Source organism: Balaenoptera acutorostrata, chromosome 12, assembly GCF_949987535.1.
Source record: "Balaenoptera acutorostrata chromosome 12, mBalAcu1.1, whole genome shotgun sequence".
NCBI lineage: Eukaryota > Metazoa > Chordata > Mammalia > Artiodactyla > Balaenopteridae > Balaenoptera > Balaenoptera acutorostrata.
In genome coordinates, this window is record NC_080075.1 from 70,967,544 (window position 1) to 70,979,738 (window position 12,195).

A 12,195-nucleotide genomic window follows, 5' to 3' on the forward strand; every position below is an offset into this window, starting at 1 on the left:
GTCAGGGTTCCCACCACTAGCTAGCAGAAGAGAAGACTGGAAGCTAGTATTAGTTTCTCTGCACCTTAGGAGTCTCTTCAACACAAACTAACAAAGTGGTGCCTTGGGCCTGCTGGAGTCATAACAGAAATGGAATCTAGGCATGAAAGGAACTCTGAGAACTCTGGACCAAGGAAGGAATTGTCACAGTGAGAGAGAGGGTGGTCCTGGAAGGCTTGGGATTCTTCCAAGGGGAGAAGGAACTGACGATCCATTAATTTCCCTAACACTAGAGGTCCTCAGATTTTGTTGCACCCAGTTTTCACCCAAGGAGCTTGTGGAACATGCTGGATCCAGAGTCCCCACGAGATGTCCTGACTCTGTAGGTCTACAGTGGAGCCCCGGAAGCAGCCTGATTTCCAAGCTCCGCGTGACTGATGCAGAGGGTCTACAGACGCACCATCAAGGCAGTAGCCTAAGCCCGTGGTCAGTGTGAGTGGTTGGCTGCAGAGAGTCTGCAAACAAGGCAACTGAGGCCCAGAGGAGTGACCTGCTCATGGCCCCAGAGGCCTCGTGGCAAAAGGCGAGGCCTCGAACCAGCTCTCCAGACTTCCAGCACAGCACTTCCTCACCCAGCCTGCTGGGCCCTCTGTAGCCCGGCCCTCTCCTCACCGATTTATATGTTGAGTAGGAACCCAAGATGCCAGTTCTTTAATGAGGTTGTCCACACTACAATTTATGAGGCCAAAGCCCTCAGCAGGACTGGTCTCTGCCAGGCTTAATTTACACAGTTCTCAGACCTTCCAACATCCCCATTAACGTCAGCGCAGAGGCGGCGGCTGTTAGCCTGTGAGCACTGTGGCTACGTCCTCATCATGTCACCATCCATTTTCATGTCTCTGGGCTTGTTCACCCTTGAGCACCTGATTCTCCTCGTCCCGTGAAACACTAAGTTTCCACTGGGAGCCTGGCCCAGCCTCCTGACCTCCCCATGCTGTGGAAGTCAGCCTCCTCCCACACGTCATCTCCCCTTCTCTTTAAGAGCAAGACCCCCTTCTCACTGATGCAGCACTCAATTTTTCCCCCTTTAATGAGTGTCATCAGTTAGGCAAGAGCAAGCAGGTGGGAGATGGCCTGAAAGCTGATACAAATGTGCCTTTTTTAATGCCACATAAATCACCATAATTAAAAATTAATTAAGTGCCCTAAAATTTGACATTTGTTTAAAAAAAGAAATTTGAGTTAGGAGAGTTGTGTAGATTTTGTAGTATCAAATCTCCAAGACATGATTGAAGGAGGGGAGTATGTGTGGGTTTCTGTTTTGAATGCGCAATTAGGGAGAAGGAATCACTCCCAGCAAGTGAACCCAATGAGTCACCCATGGTGTCAAATAGCGGTTCATGTAACCTGACCCGGACCACACGTGTCTCAGGTGCAAAGCTGAACTGATTTCTACTGCACCCAGAGGAGATAAATGGGCAAGCAAGTGGCATGCTGTTTCAGGAGAGATGTTCCAGGATGCAAATGACAGATGACTGAGACAGGAAAAGCCAACATGAGGAAACCAGGGGAAGCTTGGTGGGTGAGTGACTTGGCAGCAGGCTCCAAGGAAGTCATTAAATGGTCAGCATTAATAAAGACGACACAAACTATATCAGGTCAACCCTATAAACAGAGAGCCACCAACAACCATTGCTCAGAACCCCAGAATCAGGATGTCGAAGATGGAAGGGGTCTTGGAGGTTGGGTTCGAGGCCACCCCCTCATTGTACCAGGGGGCAGTGGAGAACCCAAGAGGTAAAAGACCCACCTAAGACACATAGGTGCTCAGGGGCAAATCCACCAGCCCTCCAAGGAAGTGGTTCTCAACCCTATGCTCATGAAAATCATCCCTGGAGCTTTTAAAACCACCAGTGCCAAGGGCCCGTCCTCCAAAGATACTGGTTTCATTGGTCCAGGTGGACCCTGAACATCAACAGTATTTCTAACTTCCCAAGTGACTCGCTGGGCCGTCAGGGTGCTTCTCCAGAAGGCGATCTAATCCCAGTGATGGGAGAAGAACCCCACCTGGGATCATCTGACCAGGTTCTGGGCCTTCCCTGTGGTTTACTAGCTGTGAGACCTCAGGCAAAGCACCTAGCAAGTAATTGGTTGCATTTTGTAGTGCCTTACTATTTAGAAAGCATTTCTCTCTCCATTATTTAATCTCGTGAATCTTCAGTCTTCTGATTAATCAAATGGGAATAATAATAACTATTCTACCAGTTTTTTATGAAGTTCAAAGAGAGAAGGATTAGGAGAGCACATTGTAAGCTTTTACAATGCTATACAAAGGTAAGGAATGGTGACAGTTTACTACCCCCAGTGACTTATATTGTTATTCTGGGAAGAACTACCTTTTCAAAGGTAATAAATAAATTTCCATACAGAAGACCCTTGCTAACAAAAGATCCCCAGGCACCAGTTCTCCCCAGAGTGGCTTGATCTTAGCTCTCCCTAATCTTGCTGTGATTAGGGCATTTGGTGTTTCAGTGGTTTCCAGGAATCACGGGCACTCGTGGCTGGAAGGCATCAGGACGTGCCAGCAGACAGTGGGTGCTGGATCTTCTCGTCTAAGCTCCGCCCCTGCCTCGCCGCATTGGAGCAGGCTGTGACCCTCCGGGGCCTCAGGTTACCCTGTTCCACAAGCCAGAACAACCATTTCACAACCACAGAAAGGAGGCTGTTTCAGAAACTCAGGCCCTTGATTAAAACCATTCACAAGGGTACTTTCCTCCTTGGAATTTATGGGCCCCATTAAAAAAAAAGAACTGGAGAAGACAGAGCAGTTGTTTTTTGTTGTGCTTCATTAGTTTTGAGTTTGGGCTGGTAGAAGAGATCAGAGTACTAGGCATCCATCTAATTGAATCTCTCACAAGCATAAAGTTCCCTGTGGTATGGAGGAGGCTGGGAGAGGAGATGGGGAGGAGCTGGTAGAAGCAGGGCCTAAGGGGCTGGCTTCTGTGGGCTGTGGCTGTGCAACAGAGAGGTCCTGGGGATAAACACTGGGGCACCCAGAGAGTGGAAGCGGCACGCCCCTGCCACGACTGGACCCCTTCTTTGTCCAGGTTTGGGAGTAAAGGGCAGGGATACTGATTCCCTGCCCTTTCATACCCATTATCACCACTCCTGAGGACACTCATCACCTGGGGAGGGGGGACCCCATAGACAGACACGGTACAAAGGATAGAGAACAAGATGTGAAAATGTGGGTTTCCACCAATCTCTCCAACAATCCATGTAACCACTCTGAGCCTTTGTATTCTCATCTATAAAATGGGCATGATGATAGCTTCAACGGATAATACATAGTGAAATTCAAGTCCCAAATATTGGGGTGGGGAGACCTCTATACAAGGTACTGGTATAGATTCATGAAGATAAGACTTGATCCCTCCCTTCAAGTCACTTAGAGTTTGGTGAGGAAGACAGGCATCCAAACGGCTGGTTATAATATGACAGCAGAACGTCTGCCAAGTTAAATGCAAGAAGAAGTAATGTGCTATGGTAGCCCAGGGGAAAGGACAGTCCATGGATGGGGAAAGAATGGGAGAATCCATGTAAATGTCACAGATGAGGGGGTGAGATCTGTATCCCCATTGCTGAAAAAGGAGGAGTTGGTGGAAGACGTTCCCTGATGAGAGGGCAACCTTAGTAATGAGAGCAAACCAAAGACTACGAAAGGCGACCCACACATTACCTACCAACCCCACATGGAACAAATTCTGTAAGGCGCGAAAGAAGAAGAAGAAATCACCAAGGAAAATATGGATAGGTTTGGATTACGTAAAAATTTTAAACTCCTAGATATCATAAACAGAATGAAAATACACGTAAAATACTGGGGGAAAATGTGAAGCATGTAATAAATAGTTTCACATCCTTATTAATAATCTCATACAATTCAATAGGAAAACATGAATACCCTAACAGATAAATTGGCAAAAGGAAGTGGGCGATTCCCTAAAACTCAGAGTAAAATAAAGCTAATAACACGTGGAAAAAAATATTCACCCTCGCAATCAAAGAAATACAAATAAAACAGCAGGGAGATACTTTTAGTTAAAAATAATGATAATATTCAGGGTTGGCCAGGATGTAGTAAGAGGAACATGCATGTATGAACACAGCTGGTGAGAGTGTAAATTGGATTAACTTCTAGAAAGCAATTTGGCAATATGTATCAAGGGCCTTTAAAATGTTTATACCCTTTGATTCAGTAATTCCACTTCTGGGAATCTATCCTATGAAAATAATCTGAAAAGCGGGCGAAAGTTTATGCTCAACGATACTCTTCAAAGTGTTATTATAAACAATCTAACAATCCAGTCATTGACTGATGTTGAAATAAATTATGGTACATATCACGTAGTATTATAGCCATTAAAAAGTATCCTTATGAGGACTTTTTAAGCCCTGGGAAAAGCTTGTGATATAATCTTAATTAATTTAAGCAACATACATATATGACACAACTATACACACTTTTAAAGCATAGGCCAAAAAAAACAAAAGAGAAATCTACGGAGATGTAAAAAATGACAGCCTCTGGATAGTGGGATTCTGGGCATTGTTTTGTTGATTTTTACCCTGGTTTTGAACTTTAGACAATAGGCATAAATTTTTCAAGTGAAGGAAAGTAAAAGAAACTAAAAGTAAAAGCTCTTTGGGGAATGACAAGTAATTGGTATATGAAACGTGCGTGTGTTCGTGAAAACACACGATGAGAAACAAGGCCTAATCATAAGGTGTGAATAAAACAGGACACAGCTTACTTTTGTTTCCAAGTTGAGGAAGTCTTTACAGGCGTTTTATTTGGCTCATGTTTTCTTCGGTCGGGCTGGAAATGAGGGCCGTAAGGTCCTAACTGTATTTCATGATCATGTATAAGGCATAAGAAAAAATACTTTGGAAAATAGAAATCACCAAACAAAAGTGAAGGAGAATTTTTCTTATTATCCTAAATACCTTGACCTCTTCCTCACTTTACTCCAAACTCTTGCTGCTATCACCAGATCTACTTCGTACTTTGACTTTCTTGTCACCCTCTTGTCAGAACCCTGTGATTATATTGGGCCCGCCTGGATAATCAGGATAATCTCCCACCTAATGATCCTTAACTTGATCACACCAGTAAAGTCTCTTTCACCACATAAAGTAACATATTCACAGGTTTGGGGGATTAGAATATGGGTATTGGGGGCGGGGCACAGCATTATTCAGCCAGCCACAGAAGCATAACCTAATGTGCAGGGTTTTTGTGAACCCTCCCAGGGGCCAGGCACTGGCTAGGGCTGGGAACACAAAGAGACTCAAGCAACTCAGTGGAGAAGATGGGAGCATACAGGTGTGTTCTAGCGCCAGGTTGCAACGAACCAATGCCAGATGGGTCTAGAGCACAGCGTTCATGGGGAGAGACAGAGAGAGGTGAGACAGGAAAGGAAATTTGGGCCCACATCACAAAGGACCTTTAAGAACAGGTTAAAGGGTTTGGATATGATTCCCTGAAGGAAGAAGGGCTGGTGTTTCCCATGCCCAGGAGCTACTGAGAACGCCCAGCCAGGCTGGAGGCTGGTCTGAAAATGCCAGGTAGCCATCCGCCATCAGCTGACAAATTGAGCCTTATCTGGACTGGCCTGTGAAAGAGGACCCAGGGTCACCTCCAACACCCCCTTTCCATGAGATGGAGAGGCCAACTTTGCAGTCTGACAAGCTGTGTCTAAATCCCACTTATCAGCTGTGTGACCTTAGGCAAGTCACTTAACCACTCTGACTCCATTTCCCCACTTAGGAAATGGACACTATTAAGACTTGCCTGGCTTCTTTACAGAGCCAGATGGGCTGAGGTATACAGAGGGATTCTAGAAGTAAAGAGGCTGGACTTGATGTTAGTTTCAGCGCTGTTGGGAACCAGAAAATCATGGAATTTTAAAGATCATCTAACCTGGAGAGTCCCACATCACAATCAGCTGTAAGGTTTTATTAAAATAAAATTTAATAAAGAAGAGTCTAATTTCACAGCCAGGGTTAAAGAAGCCCACCCCTCATGTGAGGCCCAGAGAAGCTGTGGGGCTTGGCCAAGTGAGGGTCCTGGTTCATCCTCTCCACCACCCAGCTGAGCATTGAGGTACGTAGTATGGGGGTGGGGAGATTGTTGAGGCACCAGCTACCATCGGGATAGAGCTAGGAAATAGGACAGAGAGCAAGGCAGCCAGACCTGGGGGGTGGGGATAGGAGGTCAACCCAGGTGGGCCCTGCCTGCTCATCTCCACAGGGGCTGGAGGCTCCCCCATCCCATACCAAGCGAGGCTGGGTGTCAGGAGGCACAGTCAGAAACACCAGCCAGGCCCTTGCTAGGCGGTCCCCAGGCAAGGGACCCATTCAGTAGGCAGGCTGGGCCAGGCCAGCTGAAGCTTGGCTCTCTGAGATCACAGGTTAATAAATTATCATTACTCATCATTCTTGATACAAAAGCAAATATCTGCTAATATGTTCACTATAAACTGCCCCCTCTCCCTTCCTCCACTGGATAATATGACTTATCTAAGAATTTCAGAACTGGACAAGACCTTGGAAATAGCATCAAAACCCCTCCTTTCGTAGATGGGGAGACAGGGGGCCAGAAAGAGAAGGAAGAGGGTCAGCATCACACAGCCATTCATGGAGGGGCCGATCCAGGGCCCAGAGCCCTGCTCTTACGATGGCGTTCTTTTCATTTCAAAACAGAAAGTGCTGTGTGTTTTAGTCACTCCAGTGGTGGAATCTGGGGTCAAGAGCATGGGGACGATATACTGGACCAGATATGCCTGTTGGTACCCCAAATTTGACCTTGAGGGGAAAGCTGTGTGCAGATGAGACTCCACCTGTAGCTGTCCACCTGGCACACTAAAGCCGTGGGCTGGAGGATCCCAAAGTGTTGGGGAACACGGCTCAAACCTCGGGCCACTCCACTGCTCACATCGCAGCCAGGGGGCTGGGGGGTTAGGGCTTTGATTTCCTCTTAGCCTCCTGGTGCTGACCCTGGTTTTGGCCAGATTAAAATGGGGTTGTCTCAGACCTTGAGATGTGAACGGCATGGGAGGGATGCTCTCCCCGCAGCCTTCCCACGGGGCCACCCAAGCTGACCAGTGTCGTGTGTCTCTGTGTGCTTTCCAGGAACATCCCCGGGCTCCAAGATGGCCTTGCAGAGTTCCTTCACTTGCTGGAACGGGACAGTCCTCCAGCTCGGGCAGGCCTGCGACTTCCACCGGGACTGTGCCCAGGGAGAAGATGAGGGCCAGCTGTGCAGTGAGTAGATGAGGCTGCCCCACCCCACCCCACCCATGCCCACATGCCCTCCTTCCCCCACCATCCGAGGCTTGAATGACCTCCCTTATGACCAGTGCCACTTGTGTCCTTTTGGTGGCAACTTTCAAAAGCTACACAGTCTTCAAAAGACAGGGCTAAGACCCATGGTCTAGAAACAGTATATAATTAAGAACCAAGCAAGATCTTATAAGTTATGCTGTCAACATCCTCATGCATAGAGAAAAGGTGCAGACTAAAGCCCAGCTCTAACGCGACATGAGAAGCCCTCTACGCCTGGACCTCCGTCACGTTTTAAGCCTTTCTTTCATCACCCACCTGCCTCCCTCCTCCTCCCAACCTTCCATGTACCCCAGCTCCAGCCATATCAAACCACCTCTCAGCTCCCTCACACCTCCCTGGCTTTGTTTGTGTCCTATCCCTTCCCCAGAATGCCCTTTCCCATCTTAAGTCACATCTGCTCCTTCAACACTCACCTCAAGAGTCAATCCTTCTGGGAAGCCTCTTCTGACCATTTCCCACAAGTACAGTTGGTTCTTCTTCCTCTGGAACCCGCCCCCCCGAATCCATGCACCGTAACATTCATTACTTTTTAACAGCTTTTTAAATATATAATTTCATACCATACAATTCACTTGTTTAACATGTACGATTTAGTGTAGTCACAACTGTGCAACCATCACCACAATCTAATTTTCGAACATTTTTATCACTGCAAAAAGAAACCCCTCGCAATCTCTCCTCATTTACCTCCAATCCCTCCCCCCCTCGACCCCCTCACCCACTGCCTAGCCCTAAGTAACCACTAATCTACTTACTGTTTCTACAGATGGGCATTTCATATAAATGGAATCATGTAATATGTGGTCTTTTGTGATTAACTTCTTTCACTTAGCATAATGTTTTTGAGGCCCATCCGTGCTGTAGCATATATCAGTACTTCATTCCTTTTTATTGCCAAAGAATATTTCATTGTATGGCTGTACCACATTCTGTTTATCCATTCATCAATGGATGGGCATTTGGGTTGTTTCCACTTTTTGGCTCTTATGAAAAATGCTGCTGTGAACATTCATGTACGAGTGTTTGTGTAGACAGATGTTTTCATTTCTCTTGGAAATGAAATTTCCTACCTAGGAGTAGAATTGCTGGGTCAGATGGTAACTCTATATTTAACAATTTGAGGAACTTCCAGGCTGTTTTCCAGAATGGCTATACCATCTGACAGTCCCCCCAGTATTCTGTAAGGATTCCCATTTCTCCATATCCTCATCAAAACTTACTATTTATCTGCTCTTTTATGTTAGCTCTCCTAGTGGGTGTGCATCCGTCACATTTCACGGAGGTGGCTTCCATGTCTCGCTCCCTCACTGTGGACAGAGGGGGCCTGGTACTCTTCCCCGTACCAAGATCTCAAAGGATTTCTGGCACAGCATAGGTGCTCATTGACTCTTTGTTGATTAAAATGAATAAATGGGTTGGGAAACCTGGGTTCCCTGGAGGAAACAGGTTGCCGAGGTCGCACTGGTAGTCAGGGCCAGAGTTAGACTCCCAGCCCAGCGCTCCCTCCACTTGAACACAGTGTTCTCAGCTGCTCCCTGGCAAGGAGTAAACACTCTGGAAGTTTTTTCCAGGGCAACCACGGACACTTCTAGAACACATATATAATGAGCTAAAAAGTGAGCTAGATCCTGGAGCAGGGACCAGTAACACGGCATCTGTCCTTGTAGTGCTGTAAATCCAACACAGGGGCAGGGAGTGAAACAAAGGTGTTGTGGCTGGGAAAGGATCCAGCAGCCTGGGGTGCTGTGGAGCTCGGACACCCAACAAATGCCCCTCCCCTCAGATACACCGGCCCCAAGATGCTGTGACCTGCCAAGTAGCTTTTAAGAAGGTAACAGTGGCCCCCAGGTCATTTGGAGGACAGATCTTCCCTTAGGGGAAGAAAGGTTTTATTTATTCCCTTTTAAATGAAGCTATAAAGAAATGCATTTTTCAATTTGAAAATCGTCCTTTTTATACAAAACTTTCCAATGAAGTTTTCCAATAATCATGGAATAGTGGTTGTTCAGATAAAACTCGGTAAAGAGTTGCAGGTAAGCCCTTTGCTCGTTCCGCACTGTTCTGCTCCTGGCTTCCTCTCGGAGCTCTCACTACACACATGGACCAAGAGGAAGCTAGGTCTGCCCATGTTGCCCTGGACCGGGACCTGTCTGTGTGTCTCTCTAGTTATTTGTCTCTATAGTATTTCCAGCAGTGCCTCTGAGCTGTGTGACTTTGCTTTGGCCTTTTTAAAGTTTTTGATACCCACTTCCCAGCTGAGACACGGGTCAGGAAGTCCATGTCCTGATTTACAACTGGGAAAATGAAAGCGCAGAGAAGGTAATTGATTTGTTCAGGGTCAAACAGCATGTCAGGAACAGAGCCATGATTAGAGCTGGGAGCCTGCAGGATCCAGCCCATTATTGTGGACTTACGGCACTTTCCCACCATTTCGGGGCTTGCCATTAATGCCTTTTCAGAGCCAACTCCAAGCTTGAGGGCAGCCTGGTTCCAGTAAGGAAGGCAGGCGCCTGGAGCCCAGAAGGCTTTTCAGCCACACTTGAAAAGCTGTTCTGACCAGCTGTCAGAATGACCACTCCACCCTGAAGAACACCCCCATGGAGCTCTTTGCTACAGAAGTCGGTTGATAGAAGGGAAGTTCAATTCGAAGGAGGATCATTCCAATCTTTTTGCCACTCTGATCTTGGCAGTACTCTTAGTAAATATCCTTTTCCTTTTTTGGGTACCCCACTCTCTCTGGCATTTTTGCTGTTTTCCCTACCGCACTGGCTGATGTTGATTCTGGAAACCATCCCCATGAAAATAATAACAACAATAATAATAGTAACAGCTAACATTATTGAGTATTTTCTATATGCCAGGAGCTGCACCAAACACTCTTCATGCGTTAACTTATTTCACCCTCACAGCAATCCTATGTGATGCTATTATGCCCATCTTACAGATGAGGAACCAGAATACTCCGTGATCAGACTGTTAGTCAGTGGCTGAGCAGTGATTCAGACCCAGTCTGATTCCAAAGCCCATGCTCTTAATCACTGCAAGCCAGATTCACTTGTTTCGTGAGTTTCCAGCAGTTTCTAGCACAGCCTTCGCTACACATCTACCCAGGACGAAGGGACCAGGAAAAGGCAGGGAACGTCCAGGGCTCTTCTGGGGGATACTCAGATCATTTGTCTCCACCCTCTAGGCCTCACTTTCCTCATTTCTAATATGAATTGGAACATGATGCCTGCTGACGTGCTGATGCCCATGATGCATTAAGGACAATGCTCTTGACCTCACTTGGTCCTTCCCAGGTGGTCTGGAACCTGTTAGAACATTTTCTCTGAGCAGTGGTCACTTTAAGCCTGTTGGGGATGTCCAGGTCTTCTAAGGAACCCCCATGAGGGTCAGTAATCTTGAGCGAGAGTTTTCAACCAAAAACTGCCATGGCTGGAATTTGGAGGGGAAAAGTAGGTTGTATCCTGTCAACTCCCAGCCTCAGCTCCCCACATTTTCCCTAGAAGGAATTACATGCACACACTAGAGCTTCATTCAGATTATCAGACTCAACCTTGTGGGACATTTCTGGCTGGGATAAGTAGGGGACCTGAAATGGAGGTGGTACTGCCCTTGTCCTTCTCCATCCAATCCGTTCACACCCCGTCCTCCAAGCCCACACACCATACACCGTACACCTTCTCTTTCTAATTAAACATTGCCGCTCCATGTTTACATCCCAGGATGCTGTAACCCACTGAAGGGTGTCTTCAGGGTTCCCTGTGTGTCCTGAGCAATGGCCTCGATGGCATGCAGTGCCCCAGAAAAGGGTCAGGTGGCCCCGCTTCATCCCTTGGATGGGTCATTGACTCACTCGCTATTGCAGGCAGCTCATTCCCCCTCCACGTACTCAATAATCTCATCGGTTTGGTGGGGATACTCTTCCTATCAGGCAAAAACAGGTTTTTTTTTTAAGTTTATTTCTTTATTGTAAAATAAAACATGTTGGTTGTAAAACATTTGGAAAATCAAAGAAGTACACAGGAGAAAATAATTATTGCCCATAATCCTCCCTCTCAGACATTCAGAGACAACCATAATATTTTGATGTATTTCTTCTAGCACTTTTCCCATGACTCTATATTTTCAAGGAAATGTATAACACATATTCATCAAAAATGTTAACAGAGTTGTCACACAGGAAGGAAAGGAAGTAGTGTCATTTGGCCTGGAGTTTATACTTGGCAGCTCCTGGCAGCTGCTACTAAGGTCACATCTCTATGACTCTATCAATTTGTGTCTCTTAGAGTGGAATCAGGTGTCATAAGTGCCAAATGTTGTGGGATTGATTGACCCCCACACAGCCGATTTGGCCATCCAGCCAACAAAATAACTGGCTGCAGCCCAAGAAGAGGGTGGGTTAGAGCAGCTTCTCAGACATTAAGGTGCAAAGGAGTCACCTGGAGAGCATTAAAAATGCAGATTCTGATTCAGTAGATCGGGAAGTAGGGACCTGAGATTCTGCATGTCTAACAGTTTCACAGGTGATGCAAATGCGACTGGTCCCTGGACCACATTTTGAGTGGCAAAGGTTTAGGGGACTGAACCCACTCCCATTTCATTCAGCAAATAAGTATTTAGGTCCTACAATGTGCCAAGCACTGAGTAGGTGATCAAAGGGGAAGACACCTTAGACGCGACGCTGGGCGCCAACACTGCTCAGCAGTGGACTTCACAGCAATTTCCCCAACCCGGCCTGATCTGCCAAGGGCTTGGTGCTGGTACCCACCGCACCATCATCCGCAGGACTGGTCTTGCTGAGGACAT

General features: G+C 46.7%; 1 protein-coding gene across 1 annotated transcript in view; it reads left to right on the forward strand.

The window, feature by feature from the left end:
* ALK (ALK receptor tyrosine kinase) overlaps positions 1-12,195 on the forward strand; it is a 726,132-nt gene that overhangs the window by 593,953 nt on the left and 119,984 nt on the right. The window contains exon 7 of the mRNA XM_057557895.1: positions 7,174-7,305. Within this exon, the coding sequence (XP_057413878.1) occupies positions 7,174-7,305 (132 nt within the window). The remainder of the gene's footprint in view (positions 1-7,173; positions 7,306-12,195) is intronic.